The 23,179-nt window shown below is 45.2% G+C and overlaps 1 protein-coding gene across 1 annotated transcript in view; it reads right to left on the bottom strand.

Annotated features, from left to right (window-relative positions):
• Nucleotides 1–23,179, bottom strand: part of LOC310776484 (uncharacterized protein) — a 106,374-nt gene that overhangs the window by 30,676 nt on the left and 52,519 nt on the right. Inside the window, exons 6-9 of the mRNA XM_083636671.1 lie at nucleotides 11,236–11,340; nucleotides 8,908–8,963; nucleotides 7,737–7,915; nucleotides 5,998–6,056 (exon numbers count right to left, since the gene is read on the bottom strand). Of these exons, the coding sequence (XP_083492797.1) occupies nucleotides 5,998–6,056; nucleotides 7,737–7,915; nucleotides 8,908–8,963; nucleotides 11,236–11,340 (399 nt within the window). The remainder of the gene's footprint in view (nucleotides 1–5,997; nucleotides 6,057–7,736; nucleotides 7,916–8,907; nucleotides 8,964–11,235; nucleotides 11,341–23,179) is intronic.

Here is a 23,179-nt window from a genome sequence, read left to right on the forward strand (position 1 = left end):
GCAGCAGTAGTAATGCTCCGCAGTAAGCCGGTCGAACAAGCGTTCCCCTTCCAGTGCCGCATGCGCGTAAGTCACTGGAGCCTGTCTAGGTCGTAGCGAGTCCAAAAATGTTAATACAGCGCGCCGCAGTAAACCGGCTCCATCCAGCGCCCGCTGTATCGCTGAGGCCAAGCCGGTCAGCGTTTTCGTAAGTCGCTGTAGAGACTGAGCGCGCCGACGTCAGCTGCTTGGCGAACAAGTGCTTGTTCTATCCAGCGCCGCCGTATCGCTGAGGCCAAGCCGGTCGGTGGTTTTCGTAAGTCGCTAAAAGCCCGGAGTTGTCTCATAAAATCTTAAGTCACTGAAGTAATTAGGGGCGAAAAAAGTGCCAGCGGTAGTAATGATTCCAATAGGCCAATGCCGGGTTCTTAGGGGTTTTTTGCTAAGTCACCGCGCCGAAGCTCGCCGGATTGGCCGATCACCCAGCGCCTGCTGTAGCGCTGCGGCCACGCCCGGGGGGCGTCGTAAGTCGCTGTGGCGGTGCCGCTGGTCCTCGTCAGCCTACGCGGCCTACATCCGACCAGAGCAGGCCGCCATATTGTCTGCCCAAAGATCTCTCCTTCCCTAGGCGTCATATGTCAAGCACATGGTATCCATTCCTGCATTCCTCGCAATAGCTTGTTACTTCGCATTTCATTGGTGGTGGACTCCCCGAATCGGTGTCGATCTGCCGTAGTCAAAATGATTAAGCGTTCTAGGTGCCGAGCAGCCTGCAAGTGTTCGGTGTTGAACAGCCCACAACAAATCACTAATTCTGACCACAGTAGACTACTCGAAGTGTTCTAGGTGTCGAGCAGCCTGCGAGTGTTCTAGGTGTCGAGCAGCCTGTAGTCACATCACTAATTCAGACCCCAGCAGACTACTCAAAGTGTTCTAGGTGTCGAGCAGCCTGTGAATGTTCTAGGTGTCAAGCAGCCTGCGAGTGTTCTAGGTGTCGAACAGCCTGTAGTCTCCCCACTAATTCAGACCCCCACTCGAAGTGTTCTAGGTGTCGAGCAGCCTGCAAGTGTTCCAGGTGTCGAGCAGCCTGTAGTCAGGGGGGGGGGCTCAATAGTCACATCACTAATTCAGACCCCAGCAGACTACTCGAAGTGTTCTAGGTGTCGAGCAGCCTGTGAATGTTCTAGGTGTCGAGCAGCCTGCGAGTGTTCTAGGTGTCGAGCAGCCTGTAGTCTCCCCACTAATTCAGACCCCCACTCGAAGTGTTGTAGGTGTCGATTAGCCTGCAAGTGTTCCAGGTGTCGAGCAGCCTGTAGTCAGGGGGGGGGCTCAATAGTCACATCACTAATTCAGACCCCAGCAGACTACTCGAAGTGTTCTAGGTGTCGAGCAGCCTGTGAATGTTCTAGGTGTCGAGCAGCCTGCGAGTGTTCTAGGTGTCGAGCAGCCTGTAGTCTCCCCACTAATTCAGACCCCCACTCGAAGTGTTCTAGGTGTCGAGCAGCCTGCAAGTGTTCCAGGTGTCGAGCAGCCTGTAGTCAGGGGGGGGGGGGGCTCAATTCAAATCTCAATGCTGAGTCAGCATCACTAATTCAGACCTCAGTAGACTACTCGAAGTGTTCTAGGTGTCGAGCAGCCTGCAAGTGTTCTAGGTGTCGAGCAGCCTGTAGTCTCCCCACTAATTCAGATCCCCACTCGAAGTGTTCTAGGTGTCGAGCAGCCTGCAAGTGTTCTAGGTGTCGAGCAGCCTGTAGTCTCCCCACTAATTCAGACCCCCACTCGAAGTGTTCTAGGTGTCGAGCCCAGCGCCCAGCGCCCGCTGTATCGCTGAGGCAAGCAGACCGGTTGGCCTTTTTAGGTTTCTCTCTTTTGGGGGGTTCTCTATTCTAGCCCGAGCAGATGCCCTCCCGCCTCAAGAAGAGAGGCATCTTGCCACGGAGTCACTACGCCAAAGAATCAGTCGCCATGCTGCCACGCCATCAGAATTAGTGCCATACCGTTTCAGGCCATGAATCTTATCACCATGCCACACTTTAATAAAGCTTGCTGATTAACCTTACCCTCTGGTCTCTCATGATTGAAATGATGGTCTCGACCTAGTTTCAAGATGAAGACCAGACACGCCGCCTCGCGCCACACGTAATCTAGTGACATAGCGACCTCATCATCACATGTAATCCTAGCGTAACGACAAGTGCAGTAATCCCAGCATGACGTTCGCGTGACGCACTTGCCTAGGTGACGCCGTTAATGTCGTCAGTGCAGTAATCCCAGCGTGACGTTCGCGTGACGCACTTGCCTAGGTGACGGCGTTAATGTCGTCAGTGCCGAGGCTATGACGCGGCAGTACTTATAGCCACACTTGCCGCACCATCGTCCTCCTTCCCTGATCTCTGGCCGCTACACCTGAGCGATCTCATCCCTTCTCTGGAAGCCGCGTTTCACCCCACCCACCTCCCCAGTCCACCACCAATGTATTGACTCCTGAAGAATCCCCTACGGGGGGGGGGGGGGTTCTCTATTCTAGCCCGAGCAGATGCCCTCCCGCCTCAAGAAGAGAGGCATCTTGCCACGGAGTCACTACGCCAAAGAATCAGTCGCCATGCTGCCACGCCATCAGAATTAGTGCCATACCGTTTCAGGCCATGAATATTATCGCCATGCCATACTTTAATAAAGCTTGCTGATTAACCTTACCCTCTGGTCTCTCATGATTGAAATACTGATGCCTCACATCGCATCAGCAAATGAGAGCATGGGTGAGGAGATTGGCGATTTCTTATAGTTTTGTTAAAAACACTGTGTGCTGAGCGTTCGTCCTGTGTCATGTCCGTTCCGGCCGGTGAATAAACCAATAATGTCAACCTTATGCTGTAAATCAAACAGTGGGGGAGGAGCGCTGACTTGGAGAAGCCCTGCTTGGTCTGCCGCGGCTCAGACAGCCCGGTGGCGCACTGGTAGTACTGTCGTCTCACAGCTAGAAGGTCCTTTGGTTCTAGTGCTGCACGATTTGGGGAAAATGTGCGATTAGCGATTACTGTGGACAATATTGCGATTTGTGATTGTGATTGCGATATAATAAACAAATGGTATCTAGGCATGTGCCGGTATGATAACCTTGGATAAAAATACCACGGTTTCATGGTATTGCAGACTAAAATAGCTACATGAAATAAATATTAAACATCTTATGAAGAGAATACAGCATATATATTTTTTATAATAAAATCTTTACGAATTATATAGCCATGTACCCTTCACAACATCCTGTGATATCAGTCTATGTTTGAGACATTTGCCTGTCTCAAAAATATAAATACCGGTATAAACTGCAGCACTGTGTTACAGCACATAGGCTGTGTAAGATGGCTCAGACTGCAAAGTTAGTTACATGTCTGCCCAGTAAATACAATGAGTAATACACGCCCAGTTTATTTCTTTTGTAGCGACAGATTACAGTCAGATGGCCTTAATACCACACTCACGTCACGTGATTCTTCTTTTTGAGAGAGAGCGAGAGAGAGAGTGCTACGTGCAGACTTTGCAGACTTTACGTGCTGAAGGGTGCTTCTGCAGCGGCGAGTGTTTTCTCTGCTCTCACAGCCCGATTAATGTCACTATATTCTTCATGGCAGTGGGTGCTGTACATTTAAATGTGCACTAGTTCTGCATAATCACTCGCAGCTCTCTCCTTCTTTTACCGACTTTCTCACTAATCACACGGCTGTTTACATTCTTTCTGATCGGCTAGTTACTTAGCTAAGCTAAGTTAGCTTAGCTGTTAGCAGTGGGTGCTGTCTCTCCCTCGGTAAGATGTTTAGGTTTATCGTTATAACATTACTGTATATTTGCGGAGATGGGAGAAGTCTCCTGCTAGTGTTGATGTCCAGTGTGATGGCAGAGAAACGTGTGTTTGTTTATTTGCTGCGTCGCGTGTAACGTTAGACGAGATGCACGCACACACACACACATTTTATATATATATAATTGCACCCTTTTGCGGTTATGTAATCGCACGTGCTGACATCGCGATTTCGATTGGATTCATCGTGCAGCACTATTTGGTTCGATTCCCACCTGGGACATTGCGGGCACCACTGAGGGTGTCCCCCCCTCCCCCATGTCCTTAGTGCCTACGGCCCAGGTGGGCTATCTTCAGTGTGCAGTTTGCATGTTCTCCCCGTGCTCCTACATACAACATTGGTATGGACCCCCACTAAAAACATGCAGAAGATCGTCACCTGACCAGCAACGACTACGACAGAAGAAGAAGAAGAACTGGACAGACAAACCGGTCTTTATTTGTCACACGAACACACCAACACACAGCATGCGGCCAGCCAAACACACATCCCTGCTGACGGTGGCCGGTGAAACATAAGCCCCTTCTAAACATGCAGTAAAATCCGGATTATAACCAGCTGCTAGCCGGTCGGCCTGCATGTTTAGAAACAATTAGCCGCCTTATGTGCACTCCCACGAGTGCGGATCATGACCATCTAAGCCCCTAGTACAGGATCCGCATTATTGGAAAAACGGCTGTTGTTTAACACCAGCAGCTCATCCGGATCATGTCTGTCTGAGTGGGCGGGTGGTTAAATGGCACTTTACAAACCATTAATGTCCCAGTGATCATTATTTTCATGAATGGACGTAGCGTTAGTTACGTGGCTGGATTATTTGGAAGCGAGCCAAATTAGGTGAGTAAACATGTAAAAGTTGAATTGTTTCTTTCTCCCCCATCTGCCAGTTTAAAAATGCAACAACGAGATGATATCCTACTACTTTTAGCCTACTGCATACGCTAAAGTACCCGCTAATGTTCACGTAGCCTATTGATTAATTAATCGCTTATATCAACGAATTAAACGAGCAAACTCACGGTTTCCTCAAGTGCTGCAAACGGCTTGAATGGTTTATTTTCCTCCCGACCTGTCTGTCTTGTAGGCTATGTAAAAATGCAAGAGTTGCATCAGACTATATCGAGACATATAGCCTAACTTTTGAGGGAGAAATAAATTAAAAACCAGTCAGATATGACTTGAATGCCACTTGTAAAATCATCCACAGTGTAATGTTAGTGCGACGGTGCGACCACTATTTTGACTGGCGGCTTTTGGGTGATGTAACAAAGGCAAGCGCTCACTTTTTCTGGCACATTGCCACCCCACGTTATCGCCTGAATGCATCTTCCGTTAAAACTGCATGTTTTTTAATCGAGTTTGGTTCCGGATTCGCTAAAGCTGTTTCCACATCACATTTCTTTTTATGATACACCCTACCGCTCTACTCGCTATCGGCAGAGAGAATACGGACCATTTCCAGCTGTTTCTAAACATTTACTCCTCATGTCTAGAAAGGTAAAACCGGAAAATATCCTGCTCTGGCTAGCCGGACATGATCCAGACTTCATGTTTAGAAGAGGCTAGAGTCTCTGCATTTATCCCATCCAGGCTTGTCCTTCCTCCAGGGGGCAGCCAGGAGCAGCGCCCAGGGACCAACTTCAAATGTTGTTGTCACTGGTCAGGTGATGATCTTCTGCATGTTTTTAGGGGGGAAGGTCATATCGATGTTGTATGGAGGAACCCCAGGGGAGCACGGGGAGAACATGCAAACTCCACACAGAAGAGATAGCCCACCTGGGCATGGGCACTGACGACATGGGGGGGGGGGGGGGGGGGACACAGCCCCAGCACCCACAGCATCCCAGGTGGGAATCGAACCCAGGACCTTCTAGCTGTGAGGCGACAGTGCTACCACCACTGCCCCCAACGTGAAGTTGGTCCCCGGGCAGCGGCGGGCACTGTACCGAAAAGCTGCCCACTGCTCCTGGCTGCCCCCCGGAGGAAGGACATGGCATGTCTGGGTCAAAATGAGCAGACTGTATTTCACTGGCCACCATCGGCGTGTGTGTGTGTGTGTGGCCCTGCATGCATGTGTTGTAAAAGGTGTCGTGTGACAAATAAAGACAGGTTTGTGTGTACGATTCTTCTCCAAAGACAGGACACACACACACACCTCCGCTCCAGCGTTGGCGTCCACTACCAGCTTGTCGTCATCCTGGCTAAGTTGGGTCTCTGTTGTTACAAAGAGGAGACACAGTTATAAGTTATAAGTTATAATTAGTTTTGTTGTCCCTGACAACACCTACGGCCGTGAGCAGTAATTGCAGGTGAGATCCAAACAGTGTGATTTGAAGGTTTCCTCTTTTTCTTCTTCTTAATACATTCAAGTTGGCCAGTGGGGGGCGGTAATGCAACACTTGGATGCCAAATGCCACACAACTCAAAAGAAGAAGAAGTTGGTCAGCAGTGCGTTATTATGTATCCCACTGGACATCGCTATGGCACGTGGGCGGCTGGGCGCAGAGTGTGTGTGTGTGGGAGATTTGAGCTGTCAAAAGGGAACAAAAGGCTTACGTCTGGCCAATCCCGGCGCTTGACTGCTGCGTAGGCGGTCGCAGGGTGTGTTCTGCCAAAATCTCCAGTGGGATCCATAATAACGCTAGTCTCGCAGTAGTCAACTGTAGATGATGCTTGCTGACATGCGATGTTGGATCTGACCACGTGCGAGTATAATAATGCAGAAACAACAGCAACTTGTTCCTACTCGCCTACCCTCTCTGGCCGACCAAATACTGCTGGGTGATGGGAAACACGTTAAGAACTGTGGGCTGGTTCTGATAGGGTTTGTCGCCACAGACACAAGTTCATAAATGTTGCAATGCAGAGAGATGCAAGGGCTTTCATCAATAAGTTTAAGTTTAAGTTTAAGTTTAAGTTTAAGTTTAAGTTAAGTTAAGTTAGTTAAGTTATCCTTTATTTATCCCCTTGGGGAAATTCAGCCTCTGCATTTGACCCATCCTCTACTAGGAACCTTCCTAGAACTAGGAGCAGTGGGCAGCCACTGTGCAGCGCCCGGGGACCAACTCCAGTTATTTTGCCAGTACCTTGGTCAGGGGCACCGACAGGAGTATTAACCCTAACATACATGTCTTTCTTGATGGTGGGAGGAAACCGGAGCACCCGGAGAAAACCCACACGGACACGGGGAGAACATGCAAACTCCACACAGAAAGGACCTGGGACGGACCGGGGTTCGAACCCGGGACCTTCTTGCTGTGAGGCAACAGTGTTAACCACTGAGCCACCGTGCCGTCCTCAATGGGCCATAGGCTCAATCACCATTGTGTTAACTCAGTTGGCGATATACAGTATAGTGACTTTACAGATATACAGTAGTGACTTTACAGATATTTATTTACATGAAAATCTTCCAGATTATAGCCCATCATCTAATTCGTTTTTCTTGGACAATTCCCTGTTACGCTGTCCCGGTCGTTGCTCCACCCCCTCTGCCGAGTTGTAGATTAGCACATGCTTCCTCTAACACGTGTACAGTCGCCAGCCGCTTCTTTTCACCTGACAGCGAGGAGTTTCACCAGCAGGACGTAGCAAGTGGGAGGATCACACTATTCCCCCGATTTACCCTCCCCCCCCCCACGAACAGGCGCCCCGACCAACCAGGCACTAGTGCAGCGACCAGGACACGTACCCTTAATCCGGCTTCCCACCCGCAGACACGGCCAATTGTGCCTGTATGGACGTCCGACCAAGCCGGAGGTAACACGGGGGCTCGAACGTGTTGGTAGGCAGGGAATCTATCACTGCACTAATCGGACGCACAGTAATATAACAGTGTATACCTAAATATAATTTAATACTATCCATTGAAAGATAATGGAACAGCTTTGATACCTGGACAAACTTCACAATCGCCTATATCCACATCATCTTCTTCTCCTGCCTCCTTTTCTTCTTTGTTGCTCTTCTGTGTTTCCTGCTCTTCCTCACCTTCCTTCCTGTCCTCCTCTGCCTCCGGTGGAGGGGTGCACAGTATCTCCTCAAATATTTTCTTCTTCGATCTGAGGCCACGCCTGCACATGAGTCAACAGTCCTCATCAGTTCACATGAACTGCTGATCCAGAATCACAACCAGTTTAATTCCCAAATTCAATACATGTAGAGAACAGGAATGTGACTTGCTGACATGGGTGCACAGACCGAATGACACATATGTACACGGCGGCGTGTACATATGTGTCCATATCAAGGCAAATATTTAAATAAAAATAGAATAATTCCCTAATCAAATTGTGTGTTTTTATGCAAATAACCACTATAATGACAATAACAAAGGAAAAGGATAACATTTAGAATTTTGGACAGTTTACACTGACTTCAAGATGGTTTAAAATTATTTTTCGGGGTGGTTCCATGGCGGCGATGTCATTCTGCTACTGCAGTTATTTTGGTGAAAGTAATGCAAAAGTAGTGTAATAAGTAACGAGCTACTCTACACAGACAGTAATATTGTAAAGTAACATTACTTTCAAATGAAAGCAAATAGTAATATGCTTCTGAGGCCACGCCTGCACATGAGTCAACAGTCCTCATCAGTTCACATGAACTGCTGATCCAGAATCACAACCAGTTTAATTCCCAAATTCAATACATGTAGAGAACAGGAATGTGACTTGCTGACATGGGTGCACAGACCTAATGACACATATGTACACCATATAGCTGTAAGGAATGAATCATTGCCTATTTAACTTTGTTCCGACAGTGTAATAAGTAACGAGCTACTCTACACAGACAGTAATATTGTAAAGTAACATTACTTTCAAATGAAAGCAAATAGTAATATGATCTGAGGCCACGCCTGCACATGAGTCAACAGTCCTCATCAGTTCACATGAACTGCTGATCCAGAATCACAACCAGTTTAATTCCCAAATTCAATACATGTAGAGAACAGGAATGTGACTTGCTGACATGGGTGCACAGACCTAATGACACATATGTACACCATATAGCTGTAAGGAATGAATCATTGCCTATTTAAATTTGTTCCGACAGGTTTTACCTTCGAGGAATATGCAGATGAGGTGACTCAGCAGAGGATTCAGGTGAGGGGGGTCTCTGTGGACAATTGAAGCATATTTGTTAAAACACATCCAATTTCTAGGGATGCACCGATTACAAAATTCTGTGCCGATGTTTAAAATTACAACCTGGATAGATATTTTTTGATTACCCCTTTTCTGACAGGGAAACAAAGAAATCTTCATTATAAACAAATAACTGAACTGTGTTTAAGTCTTTTACCTACCTACTAAATAGAAATAATTTGTCAGTACATATAGGTGTGCGAGTATATATATATATATATATATACATACATACACACACGCATATAATTAATATACAGTACATACATATGTGTGTGCGAGTATGGTAGCCAGGAAGGAAATTATGTCACCCAACTGATAAATATTGGCCACTGTAATGGGTGAACACCACCTTTTTTGCCGATTGTAGTCATCAAGGCCAATGTCAGCCGATGCCGATATATTGGTGCATCCCTAACAAATTAAATTCAAATTCGTGTTCATAAACTGTATTATTCCTAAAACAGCAGGTGCAATAACTTATTTTTTCTTCTTCTTATTTTTTCAATCCACTGGGCTTATCTCTCGGTTTAGTGGGTTTTAATGGTGGTTTAGAAACAACAGGCCACACAGTGATTCCACCTGGCATCTGTGGCATCTTAGTGCTGCTAGATCAAACAGAAGAATCCAGGAGACACCAGGTCCAAGTCCTTCTGATAATCACACTTCTCTTTCAGTGAGATGTTTGGATGAAAATGCACCAGCAGTACTTATTATCAATGAAAAGCGTATGCAAAACACATTAGTTAAGAGCTTGTCGTCATCGTCCTATTTTTCTTTCAAAATGAAATTTGAGTGAATGATGATGTGGAGATGAGCAGCTCGCACTCAAAGTTTACATAGGCAAATTGACACTTTGGCATGTGCAATCTGTCTTGATAAATATCATATGGAGATTAAAATGTTTCCTGTAGAGTGGCCAGTGTCGCTTGAACATTTTTCATGCATTGAAGCTTTTTTCATGCATTAGTTCGGTTCTAAATTTTAGAACCGAACCAATGCATGAAAAAAGTTCATTGTCATCACTAATGTTGCTCTTTAAAAGGTATCAAGTATTTACTTAAATAGTAAAGTAGTAAGTATCCTATATATGTCAGGTGCAAGTTTGGATCAGTATTGGATCCTTCAGAGTCAAAATCCATTTCCACTTCTTTCCTTCTCAGATTTCCCCTCCTTTTCTCCCCAATTGTACTAGGCCAATTCCATGCCAGGTTGTCCCTCTGATTCTGCCCCCCCCCCCCCCCATCTGCAGATCTGGGGAGACTAGCATATGTTTCCTCTGATACATGTGCAGTCACCAGCCTCTTCTTTTCACCTGACAGCGAGGAGTTTCACCGGCAGGACGTAACGCGTGGGAGGATCACACTATTCACAAGTGGCGGACTCTACTTTTTATTTGTGATTGCTGTTTCTTAGTCCTGCACCTGCGGTGTTGAGTGGATGTGCGCGCTCTACTTTTGATCAGGATCACACTATTCCCCCCAGTTCCCCTCCTCCCGAACAGGTGCCCCAACCAACCAGGGGAGGCGCTAGTGGTGCGACACATACCCTTATTCCGGCTTCCCACCTACAGACGTGGCCAATTGTGACTGTGCTGGAGCTAACCAGTGTTGGGGGTAACTGATTATAAAAGTAACATATTACATGTAATATATTACTTTTAGCAGGAACTCAGTAATATAACTTATTACCAATAGGATTTCATTCATCAGTAACCAGTTACATTGTCAAGTAACACAAAATTATTTTTTTTTTTTTAATCAAGGCAAATATTTAAATAAAAATAGAATAATTCCCTAATCAAATTGTGTGTTTTTATGCAAATAACCACTATAATGACAATAACAAAGGAAAAGGATAACATTTAGAATTTTGGACAGTTTACACTGACTTCAAGATGGTTTAAAATTATTTTTCGGGGTGGTTCCATGGCGGCGATGTCATTCTGCTACTGCAGTTATTTTGGTGAAAGTCATGCAAAAGTAGTGTAATAAGTAACAAGCTACTCTACACAGACAGTAATATTGTAAAGTAACATTACTTTCAAATGAAAGCAAATAGTAATATGTACCGGTAGTATATTACATTTTGAAAGTAACTTGGCCAACACTGGAGGTAACATGGGGGCTGGAACCTGCAACCCTCGTGTTGGTAGGCAGGGAATCTACCGCTGCACTACCTGGACGCCCACATTTCTTAGGGCTTGAAGATCTATGTGAAAAGCATCTACGTACAGTAAGTACCTCTGGCTGTGGCAGGATGGCTTCCCCCCACTCTACCTTCCTCAGCAGGCCTCTCTGAGCCTGCTTCAGACTCTTCTCATACACATCCATCTGGGCCACGATCACCTGTCAGCAAGGACCCAAAAGGAAGGGGGGGAGGGAGAGAGAGAGAGAGAGAAGGGAGGGAGGGACGGAGGAAGGAAGCCCAGGTGGACGGACAGATGGAGACACACAACTGAGAAATGAGACAGCAGATCTCTGGCATTTTTATTGTGCTTGCAGATAGGCAAGCACAATCTTAGAATCTCTCATACTTAATTTTATTTATTATTGTGCTTGCAGATAGGCAAGCACAATCTTAGAATCTCTCATACTTCTTTATCTTTATTATTCTGTTTTCTTCTGGTCAAAAGTTTGGTTCGCCATTTCTCCTACAGTTTTCACACTACACAGACATGGGAGACATCAAAACGTGCGGCTCATTGAGGAATCGTGTGCATTTGGATTGCTAAGGGTTTCGTTGGCCGGGTTTCGCGATATTGGCGTTAACGTACGATTTTTTTTCCCATTCACTTGAATGGGGTTTCGAAATCGTTGGCATTAAATTAGCTCTAGCTCAGACACCGTATGACCTGCCATTACCAAACTTTGCAGGTAGGTTTACGGAGTCACCTTTTACTCTGTGCGGGAAAATTACACTATTTGACCAGATGGTGGCGCTATAACAGCCACCCTTACGTTTTGGTCCATAACTTTTGAACCGTAAGGGCTACATTCAAAATTCTTTTTTCCCTAGATTCCTTGGGCCATTCCGCATCTGCTGATATAGGCCCCGCCCATTTCCGTATAACTAGATTTTCCGCCATTTTGAATTTTGTCGAAAAGCGTTTTTTCGCTATTTCTCCTTCAAATTTTGCCCGATCTTCACCAAACCACATCACAGAGCGTGTGTGGACTGTCCCGCACAAAACTTATTTTGCGTTTTTTTTTAATTCCGCACCGTTGCGATATAATTGACTTCCAAAGTTCTGTGGGTGGGGCCTATTTCACAAAGATCGTCCGATGCTAACCAAACTTGGTACAGGTGTGGACGGATGTACTCTGAGCCTATACGACAAATATTGTGTCATTTCGCCTCTAGGGGGCGCTATAGCAGCATTCCTTACGTTTTGGTCCATAACTTTTGAACCGTAAGGGCTACATTCAAAATTATTTTTTCCCTGGATTCCTTGGGCCATTCCGCATCTGCTGATATAGGCCCCGCCCATTTCCGTCTAACTAGATTTTCCGCCATTTTGAATTTTGTCGAAAAGCGTTTTTTCGCTATTTCTCCTTCAAATTTTGCCCGATCTTGCGATATTGGCGTTAACGTACGATTTTTTTCCCCATTCACTTGAATGGGGTTTCGAAATCGTTGGCATTAAATTAGCTCTAGCTCAGACACCGTATGACCTGCTATTACCAAACTTTGTAGGTAGGTTTACAGAGTCACATTTTACTCTGTGCGGGAAAATTCCACTATTTGACCAGATGGTGGCGCTATAACAGCCGTCCTTACGTTTTGGTCCATAACTTTTGAACCCTAAGGGCTACATTCAAAATTATTTTTTACCTGGATTCCTTGGGTCATTCCGCATCTGCTGATATAGGCCCCGCCCATTTCCGTCTAACTAGATTTTCCGCCATTTTGAATTTTGTCGAAAAGCGTTTTTTCGCTATTTCTCCTTCAAATTTTGCCCGATCTTCACCAAACCACATCACAGAGCGTGTGTGGAGTGTCCCGCACAAAACTTATTTTGCGTATTTTTGAAATTCCGCACCGTTGCAATATAATCGACTTCCAAAGTTCTGTGGGTGGGGCCTATTTCACAAAGATCGTCCGATGCGAACCAAACTTGGTCCAGGTGTGGAAGGATGTACTCTGAGCCTATAGGAGAAATATTTTGTCATTTCGCCTCTAGGGGGCGCTATAGCAGCATTCAGAACCTGTCCCTTCTAAATAGTTTTATTTTGAAGGGCGGCAGGAAGTGCTGATTCATTGGAATTATGGCCAGCCTTCCTTCTTGTATTGACACTTGACACTTCTGAGCTGATTTCACAAAAGAAAGTGTAATTTGGCCTGTAGGGGGCGGGGGTGGGTGGGGCCTACTTCACAAAAACTGCCATAACTCTGGACCACATTGTCCGATCCGAACCAAACTTGGTCCAGGTATGCACATATGTACTCTGAGCTGATAAATTAAAATGGTGTCATTTCGCCTATAGGGGGCGCTATAGCAGCATTCAGTAGCTGTATCTCACAAACTGTAAGAGCGACTGTTCCCAAATTGGGTACATAGGTTCATAGAGTACTCTTCTAATCTGGCCTAAAATTTTTTACCAATTGACCTCACGGTGGCGCTATAGCTGCCCTCTTTACGTTTTGGTTTGTAAGTTTGGAACCATACCTTCTACGATCAAAATTCTTTCTGCCCTGGTTTCCTTGGCTCCTCCCACTTGTACTCACAAAGGCCCACCCATTTCCCGCCCACAACTACTTAGTACACCCTAGCAACGATCTACGAATGCCCTATACCGATGAGCCGAAAACACCATAGCATCCAGTTAATACACCCTTGCAACGGCCTAAACACGTCCTAGCTACACATTGCCGATTGGGGCTGTATTGATACTTGATGGGAGGCCGGGGTCTAAGGCAGGGGCGGTGCAAGGGGGGCGGAGCGTCACGGGGGAGCAAGCACAATCAAATTTGCTTCAGCAAATTTAGCCCGTTCTAGTTTATTATTGTGCTTGCAGATAGGCAAGCACAATCTTAGAATCTCTCATACTTCTTTATCTTTATTCTTTATTCTGTTTTCTTCTGGTCAAAAGTTGTGTTCGCCATTTCTCCTACAGTTTTCACACTACACAGACATGAGAGACATCAAAATGTGCGGCTCATTGAGGAATCGTGTGCATTTGGATTGCTAAGGGTTTCGTTCGCCGGTTTTCGCGATATTCGCGTTAACGTACGATTTTTTTTCCCATTCACTTGAATGGGGTTTCGAAATCGTTGGCATTAAATTAGCTCTAGCTCAGACACCTTATGATCTGCTATTACCAAACTTTGTAGGTAGGTTTACAGAGTCACCTTTTACTCTGTGCGGGAAAATTTTAGTATTTGACCAGATGGTGGCGCTATAACAGCCGTCCTTACGTTTTGGTCCATAACTTTTGAACCGTAAGGGCTACATTCAAAATTCTTTTTTCCCTGGATTCCTTGGGTCATTCCGCATCTGCTGATATAGGCCCCGCCCATTTCCGTCTAACTAGATTTTCCGCCATTTTGAATTTTGTCGAAAAGCGTTTTTTCGCTATTTCTCCTTCAAATTTCGCCCGATCTTCACCAAACCACATCACAGAGCGTGTGTGGACTGTCCCGCACAAAACTTATTTTGCGTTTTTTTTAAATTCCCCACCGTTGCGATATAATCGACCTCAAAATTTCTGTGGGTGGGGCCTATTTCACAAAGATCGTCCGATGCGAACCAAACTTGGTCCAGGTGTGGAAGGATGTACTCTGAGCCTATAGGAGAAATATTTTGTCATTTCGCCTTTAGGGGGCGCTATAGCAGCATTCAGAACCTGTCCCTTCTAAATTGTTTTATTTTGAAGGGCGGCAGGAAGTGCTGATTCATTGGAATTATGGCCAGCCTTCCTTCTTGTATGACACTTGACACTTCTGAGCTGATTTCACAAAAGAAAGTGTCATTTGGCCTGTAGGGGGCGGGGGTGGGTGGGGCCTACTTCACAAAAACCGCCATAACTCTGGACCACGTTGTCCGATCCGAACCAAACTTGGTCCAGGTATGCACATATGTACTCTGAGCTGATAAAAATAAAATGGTGTCATTTCGCCTATAGGGGGCGCTATAGCAGCATTCAGTAGCTGGATCTCACAAACTGTAAGAGCGACTGTTCCCAAATTGGGTACATAGGTTCATAGAGTACTCTTCTAATCTGGCCTAAAAAATGATACCAATTGACCTCACGGTGGCGCTATAGCTGCCCTCTTTACGTTTTGGTTTGTAAGTTTGGAACCATAGCTTCTACGATCAAAATTCTTTCTGCCCTGGTTTCCTTGGCTCCTCCCGCTTGTACTCACAAAGGCCCGCCCATTTCCCGCCCACAACTACTTAGTACACCCTAGCAACGATCTACGAATGCCCTATACCGATGAGCCGAAAACACCATAGCATCCAGTTAATACACCCATGCAACGGCCTAAACACGTCCTAGCTACACATTGCCGATTGGGGCTGTATTGATAGTGGATGGGAGGGCGGGGTCTAAGGCAGGGGCGGTGCAAGGGGGGCGGAGCGTCACGGGGGAGCAAGCACAATCAAATTTGCTTCAGCAAATTTAGCCCGTTCTAGTTATTGTGCTTGCAGATAGGCAAGCACAATCTTAGAATCTCTCATACTTAATTTTATTATTTTTTTTCTTCTATCCAAAAGTTTGCTTCACCATTTCTCCTACAGTTTTCACACTACACAGACATGGGAGACATCAAAACGTGCGGCTCATTGAGGAATCGTGTGCATTTGGATTGCTAAGGGTTTCGTTTGCCGGTTTTCGCGATATTGGCGTTAACGTACGATTTTTTTCCCCATTCACTTGAATGGGGTTTCAAAATCGTTGGCATTAAATTAGCTCTAGCTCAGACACCGTATGACCTGCTATTACCAAACTTTGTAGCTAGGTTTACAGAGTCACCTTTTACTCTGTGCGGGAAAATTACACTAGTTGACCAGATGGTGGCGCTATAACAGCCATCCTTACGTTTTGGTCCATAACTTTTGAACCGTAAGGGCTACATTCAAAATTCTTTTTTCCCTGGATTCCTTGGGTCATTCCGCATCTGCTGATATAGGCCCCGCCCATTTCCGTCTAACTAGATTTTCCGCCATTTTGAATTTTGTCGAAAAGCGTTTTTTCGCTATTTCTCCTTCAAATTTTGCCCGATCTTCACCAAACCACATCACAGAGCGTGTGTGGACTGTCCCGCACAAAACTTATTTTGCGTATTTTTTAAATTCCGCACCGTTGCGATATAATCGACTTCCAAAGTTCTGTGGGTGGGGCCTATTTCACAAAGATCGTCCGATGTGAACCAAACTTGGTCCAGGTGTGGAAGGATGTACTCTGAGCCTATAGGAGAAATATTTTGTCATTTCGCCTCTAGGGGGCGCTATAGCAGCATTCAGAACCTGTCCCTTCTAAATTGTTTTATTTTGAAGGGCGGCAGGAAGTGCTGATTCATTGGAATTATGGCCAGCCTTCCTTCTTGTATGACACTTGACACTTCTGAGCTGATTTCAGAAAAGAAAGTGTAATTTGGCGTGTAGGGGGCGCTATTGTTTGCCTATGGGGGGCGCTACAGTAACGTATCTCCGCAACCGTAACTCGTAGAGACTCACGGATGGCGGCGTTGGACTCGGGGTGGAAAATTAGCTGAACGAGGCCCGGAATCAGGATCGCACCTTCCGTTTCCGAGATAAAAGCAATTATTATTGTGCTTGCAGATAGGCAAGCACAATCTTAGAATCTCTCATACTTAATTTTATTATTTTTTTTCTTCTATCCAAAAGTTTGCTTCACCATTTCTCCTACAGTTTTCACACTACACAGACATGGGAGACATCAAAACGTGCGGCTCATTGAGGAATCGTGTGCATTTGGATTGCTAAGGGTTTCGTTTGCCGGTTTTCGCGATATTGGCGTTAACGTACGATTTTTTTCCCCATTCACTTGAATGGGGTTTCAAAATCGTTGGCATTAAATTAGCTCTAGCTCAGACACCGTATGACCTGCTATTACCAAACTTTGTAGCTAGGTTTACAGAGTCACCTTTTACTCTGTGCGGGAAAATTACACTAGTTGACCAGATGGTGGCGCTATAACAGCCATCCTTACGTTTTGGTCCATAACTTTTGAACCGTAAGGGCTACATTCAAAATTCTTTTTTCCCTGGATTCCTTGGGTCATTCCGCATCTGCTGATATAGGCCCCGCCCATTTCCGTCTAACTAGATTTTCCGCCATTTTGAATTTTGTCGAAAAGCGTTTTTTCGCTATTTCTCCTTCAAATTTTGCCCGATCTTCACCAAACCACATCACAGAGCGTGTGTGGACTGTCCCGCACAAAACTTATTTTGCGTATTTTTTAAATTCCGCACCGTTGCGATATAATCGACTTCCAAAGTTCTGTGGGTGGGGCCTATTTCACAAAGATCGTCCGATGTGAACCAAACTTGGTCCAGGTGTGGAAGGATGTACTCTGAGCCTATAGGAGAAATATTTTGTCATTTCGCCTCTAGGGGGCGCTATAGCAGCATTCAGAACCTGTCCCTTCTAAATTGTTTTATTTTGAAGGGCGGCAGGAAGTGCTGATTCATTGGAATTATGGCCAGCCTTCCTTCTTGTATGACACTTGACACTTCTGAGCTGATTTCAGAAAAGAAAGTGTAATTTGGCGTGTAGGGGGCGCTATTGTTTGCCTATGGGGGGCGCTACAGTAACGTATCTCCGCAACCGTAACTCGTAGAGACTCACGGATGGCGGCGTTGGACTCGGGGTGGAAAATTAGCTGAACGAGGCCCGGAATCAGGATCGCACCTTCCGTTTCCGAGATAAAAGCAATTATTATTGTGCTTGCAGATAGGCAAGCACAATCTTAGAATCTCTCATACTTAATTTTATTATTTTTTTTCTTCTATCCAAAAGTTTGCTTCACCATTTCTCCTACAGTTTTCACACTACACAGACATGGGAGACATCAAAACGTGCGGCTCATTGAGGAATCGTGTGCATTTGGATTGCTAAGGGTTTCGTTTGCCGGTTTTCGCGATATTGGCGTTAACGTACGATTTTTTTCCCCATTCACTTGAATGGGGTTTCAAAATCGTTGGCATTAAATTAGCTCTAGCTCAGACACCGTATGACCTGCTATTACCAAACTTTGTAGCTAGGTTTACAGAGTCACCTTTTACTCTGTGCGGGAAAATTACACTAGTTGACCAGATGGTGGCGCTATAACAGCCATCCTTACGTTTTGGTCCATAACTTTTGAACCGTAAGGGCTACATTCAAAATTCTTTTTTCCCTGGATTCCTTGGGTCATTCCGCATCTGCTGATATAGGCCCCGCCCATTTCCGTCTAACTAGATTTTCCGCCATTTTGAATTTTGTCGAAAAGCGTTTTTTCGCTATTTCTCCTTCAAATTTTGCCCGATCTTCACCAAACCACATCACAGAGCGTGTGTGGACTGTCCCGCACAAAACTTATTTTGCGTATTTTTTAAATTCCGCACCGTTGCGATATAATCGACTTCCAAAGTTCTGTGGGTGGGGCCTATTTCACAAAGATCGTCCGATGTGAACCAAACTTGGTCCAGGTGTGGAAGGATGTACTCTGAGCCTATAGGAGAAATATTTTGTCATTTCGCCTCTAGGGGGCGCTATAGCAGCATTCAGAACCTGTCCCTTCTAAATTGTTTTATTTTGAAGGGCGGCAGGAAGTGCTGATTCATTGGAATTATGGCCAGCCTTCCTTCTTGTATGACACTTGACACTTCTGAGCTGATTTCAGAAAAGAAAGTGTAATTTGGCGTGTAGGGGGCGCTATTGTTTGCCTATGGGGGGCGCTACAGTAACGTATCTCCGCAACCGTAACTCGTAGAGACTCACGGATGGCGGCGTTGGACTCGGGGTGGAAAATTAGCTGAACGAGGCCCGGAATCAGGATCGCACCTTCCGTTTCCGAGATAAAAGCAATTATTATTGTGCTTGCAGATAGGCAAGCACAATCTTAGAATCTCTCATACTTAATTTTATTATTTTTTTTCTTCTATCCAAAAGTTTGCTTCACCATTTCTCCTACAGTTTTCACACTACACAGACATGGGAGACATCAAAACGTGCGGCTCATTGAGGAATCGTGTGCATTTGGATTGCTAAGGGTTTCGTTTGCCGGTTTTCGCGATATTGGCGTTAACGTACGATTTTTTTCCCCATTCACTTGAATGGGGTTTCAAAATCGTTGGCATTAAATTAGCTCTAGCTCAGACACCGTATGACCTGCTATTACCAAACTTTGTAGCTAGGTTTACAGAGTCACCTTTTACTCTGTGCGGGAAAATTACACTAGTTGACCAGATGGTGGCGCTATAACAGCCATCCTTACGTTTTGGTCCATAACTTTTGAACCGTAAGGGCTACATTCAAAATTCTTTTTTCCCTGGATTCCTTGGGTCATTCCGCATCTGCTGATATAGGCCCCGCCCATTTCCGTCTAACTAGATTTTCCGCCATTTTGAATTTTGTCGAAAAGCGTTTTTTCGCTATTTCTCCTTCAAATTTTGCCCGATCTTCACCAAACCACATCACAGAGCGTGTGTGGACTGTCCCGCACAAAACTTATTTTGCGTATTTTTTAAATTCCGCACCGTTGCGATATAATCGACTTCCAAAGTTCTGTGGGTGGGGCCTATTTCACAAAGATCGTCCGATGTGAACCAAACTTGGTCCAGGTGTGGAAGGATGTACTCTGAGCCTATAGGAGAAATATTTTGTCATTTCGCCTCTAGGGGGCGCTATAGCAGCATTCAGAACCTGTCCCTTCTAAATTGTTTTATTTTGAAGGGCGGCAGGAAGTGCTGATTCATTGGAATTATGGCCAGCCTTCCTTCTTGTATGACACTTGACACTTCTGAGCTGATTTCAGAAAAGAAAGTGTAATTTGGCGTGTAGGGGGCGCTATTGTTTGCCTATGGGGGGCGCTACAGTAAAGTATCTCCGCAACCGTAACTCGTAGAGACTCACGGATGGCGGCGTTGGACTCGGGGTGGAAAATTAGCTGAACGAGGCCCGGAATCAGGATCGCACCTTCCGTTTCCGAGATAAAAGCAATTATTATTGTGCTTGCAGATAGGCAAGCACAATCTTAGAATCTCTCATACTTAATTTTATTATTTTTTTTCTTCTATCCAAAAGTTTGCTTCACCATTTCTCCTACAGTTTTCACACTACACAGACATGGGAGACATCAAAACGTGCGGCTCATTGAGGAATCGTGTGCATTTGGATTGCTAAGGGTTTCGTTTGCCGGTTTTCGCGATATTGGCGTTAACGTACGATTTTTTTCCCCATTCACTTGAATGGGGTTTCAAAATCGTTGGCATTAAATTAGCTCTAGCTCAGACACCGTATGACCTGCTATTACCAAACTTTGTAGCTAGGTTTACAGAGTCACCTTTTACTCTGTGCGGGAAAATTACACTAGTTGACCAGATGGTGGCGCTATAACAGCCATCCTTACGTTTTGGTCCATAACTTTTGAACCGTAAGGGCTACATTCAAAATTCTTTTTTCCCTGGATTCCTTGGGTCATTCCGCATCTGCTGATATAGGCCCCGCCCATTTCCGTCTAACTAGATTTTCCGCCATTTTGAATTTTGTCGAAAAGCGTTTTTTCGCTATTTCTCCTTCAAATTTTGCCCGATCTTCACCAAACCACATCACAGAGCGTGTGTGGACTGTCCCGCACAAAACTTATTTTGCGTATTTTTTAAATTCCGCACCGTTGCGATATAATCGACTTCCAAAGTTCTGTGGGTGGGGCCTATTTCACAAAGATCGTCCGATGTGAACCAAACTTGGTCCAGGTGTGGAAGGATGTACTCTGAGCCTATAGGAGAAATATTTTGTCATTTCGCCTCTAGGGGGCGCTATAGCAGCATTCAGAACCTGTCCCTTCTAAATTGTTTTATTTTGAAGGGCGGCAGGAAGTGCTGATTCATTGGAATTATGGCCAGCCTTCCTTCTTGTATGACACTTGACACTTCTGAGCTGATTTCAGAAAAGAAAGTGTAATTTGGCGTGTAGGGGGCGCTATTGTTTGCCTATGGGGGGCGCTACAGTAACGTATCTCCGCAACCGTAACTCGTAGAGACTCACGGATGGCGGCGTTGGACTCGGGGTGGAAAATTAGCTGAACGAGGCCCGGAATCAGGATCGCACCTTCCGTTTCCGAGATAAAAGCAATTATTATTGTGCTTGCAGATAGGCAAGCACAATCTTAGAATCTCTCATACTTAATTTTATTATTTTTTTTCTTCTATCCAAAAGTTTGCTTCACCATTTCTCCTACAGTTTTCACACTACACAGACATGGGAGACATCAAAACGTGCGGCTCATTGAGGAATCGTGTGCATTTGGATTGCTAAGGGTTTCGTTTGCCGGTTTTCGCGATATTGGCGTTAACGTACGATTTTTTTCCCCATTCACTTGAATGGGGTTTCAAAATCGTTGGCATTAAATTAGCTCTAGCTCAGACACCGTATGACCTGCTATTACCAAACTTTGTAGCTAGGTTTACAGAGTCACCTTTTACTCTGTGCGGGAAAATTACACTAGTTGACCAGATGGTGGCGCTATAACAGCCATCCTTACGTTTTGGTCCATAACTTTTGAACCGTAAGGGCTACATTCAAAATTCTTTTTTCCCTGGATTCCTTGGGTCATTCCGCATCTGCTGATATAGGCCCCGCCCATTTCCGTCTAACTAGATTTTCCGCCATTTTGAATTTTGTCGAAAAGCGTTTTTTCGCTATTTCTCCTTCAAATTTTGCCCGATCTTCACCAAACCACATCACAGAGCGTGTGTGGACTGTCCCGCACAAAACTTATTTTGCGTATTTTTTAAATTCCGCACCGTTGCGATATAATCGACTTCCAAAGTTCTGTGGGTGGGGCCTATTTCACAAAGATCGTCCGATGTGAACCAAACTTGGTCCAGGTGTGGAAGGATGTACTCTGAGCCTATAGGAGAAATATTTTGTCATTTCGCCTCTAGGGGGCGCTATAGCAGCATTCAGAACCTGTCCCTTCTAAATTGTTTTATTTTGAAGGGCGGCAGGAAGTGCTGATTCATTGGAATTATGGCCAGCCTTCCTTCTTGTATGACACTTGACACTTCTGAGCTGATTTCAGAAAAGAAAGTGTAATTTGGCGTGTAGGGGGCGCTATTGTTTGCCTATGGGGGGCGCTACAGTAACGTATCTCCGCAACCGTAACTCGTAGAGACTCACGGATGGCGGCGTTGGACTCGGGGTGGAAAATTAGCTGAACGAGGCCCGGAATCAGGATCGCACCTTCCGTTTCCGAGATAAAAGCAATTATTATTGTGCTTGCAGATAGGCAAGCACAATCTTAGAATCTCTCATACTTAATTTTATTATTTTTTTTCTTCTATCCAAAAGTTTGCTTCACCATTTCTCCTACAGTTTTCACACTACACAGACATGGGAGACATCAAAACGTGCGGCTCATTGAGGAATCGTGTGCATTTGGATTGCTAAGGGTTTCGTTTGCCGGTTTTCGCGATATTGGCGTTAACGTACGATTTTTTTCCCCATTCACTTGAATGGGGTTTCAAAATCGTTGGCATTAAATTAGCTCTAGCTCAGACACCGTATGACCTGCTATTACCAAACTTTGTAGCTAGGTTTACAGAGTCACCTTTTACTCTGTGCGGGAAAATTACACTAGTTGACCAGATGGTGGCGCTATAACAGCCATCCTTACGTTTTGGTCCATAACTTTTGAACCGTAAGGGCTACATTCAAAATTCTTTTTTCCCTGGATTCCTTGGGTCATTCCGCATCTGCTGATATAGGCCCCGCCCATTTCCGTCTAACTAGATTTTCCGCCATTTTGAATTTTGTCGAAAAGCGTTTTTTCGCTATTTCTCCTTCAAATTTTGCCCGATCTTCACCAAACCACATCACAGAGCGTGTGTGGACTGTCCCGCACAAAACTTATTTTGCGTATTTTTTAAATTCCGCACCGTTGCGATATAATCGACTTCCAAAGTTCTGTGGGTGGGGCCTATTTCACAAAGATCGTCCGATGTGAACCAAACTTG

This window comes from Poromitra crassiceps, assembly GCF_964638095.1.
Source record: "Poromitra crassiceps genome assembly, chromosome: 1".
NCBI lineage: Eukaryota > Metazoa > Chordata > Actinopteri > Beryciformes > Melamphaidae > Poromitra > Poromitra crassiceps.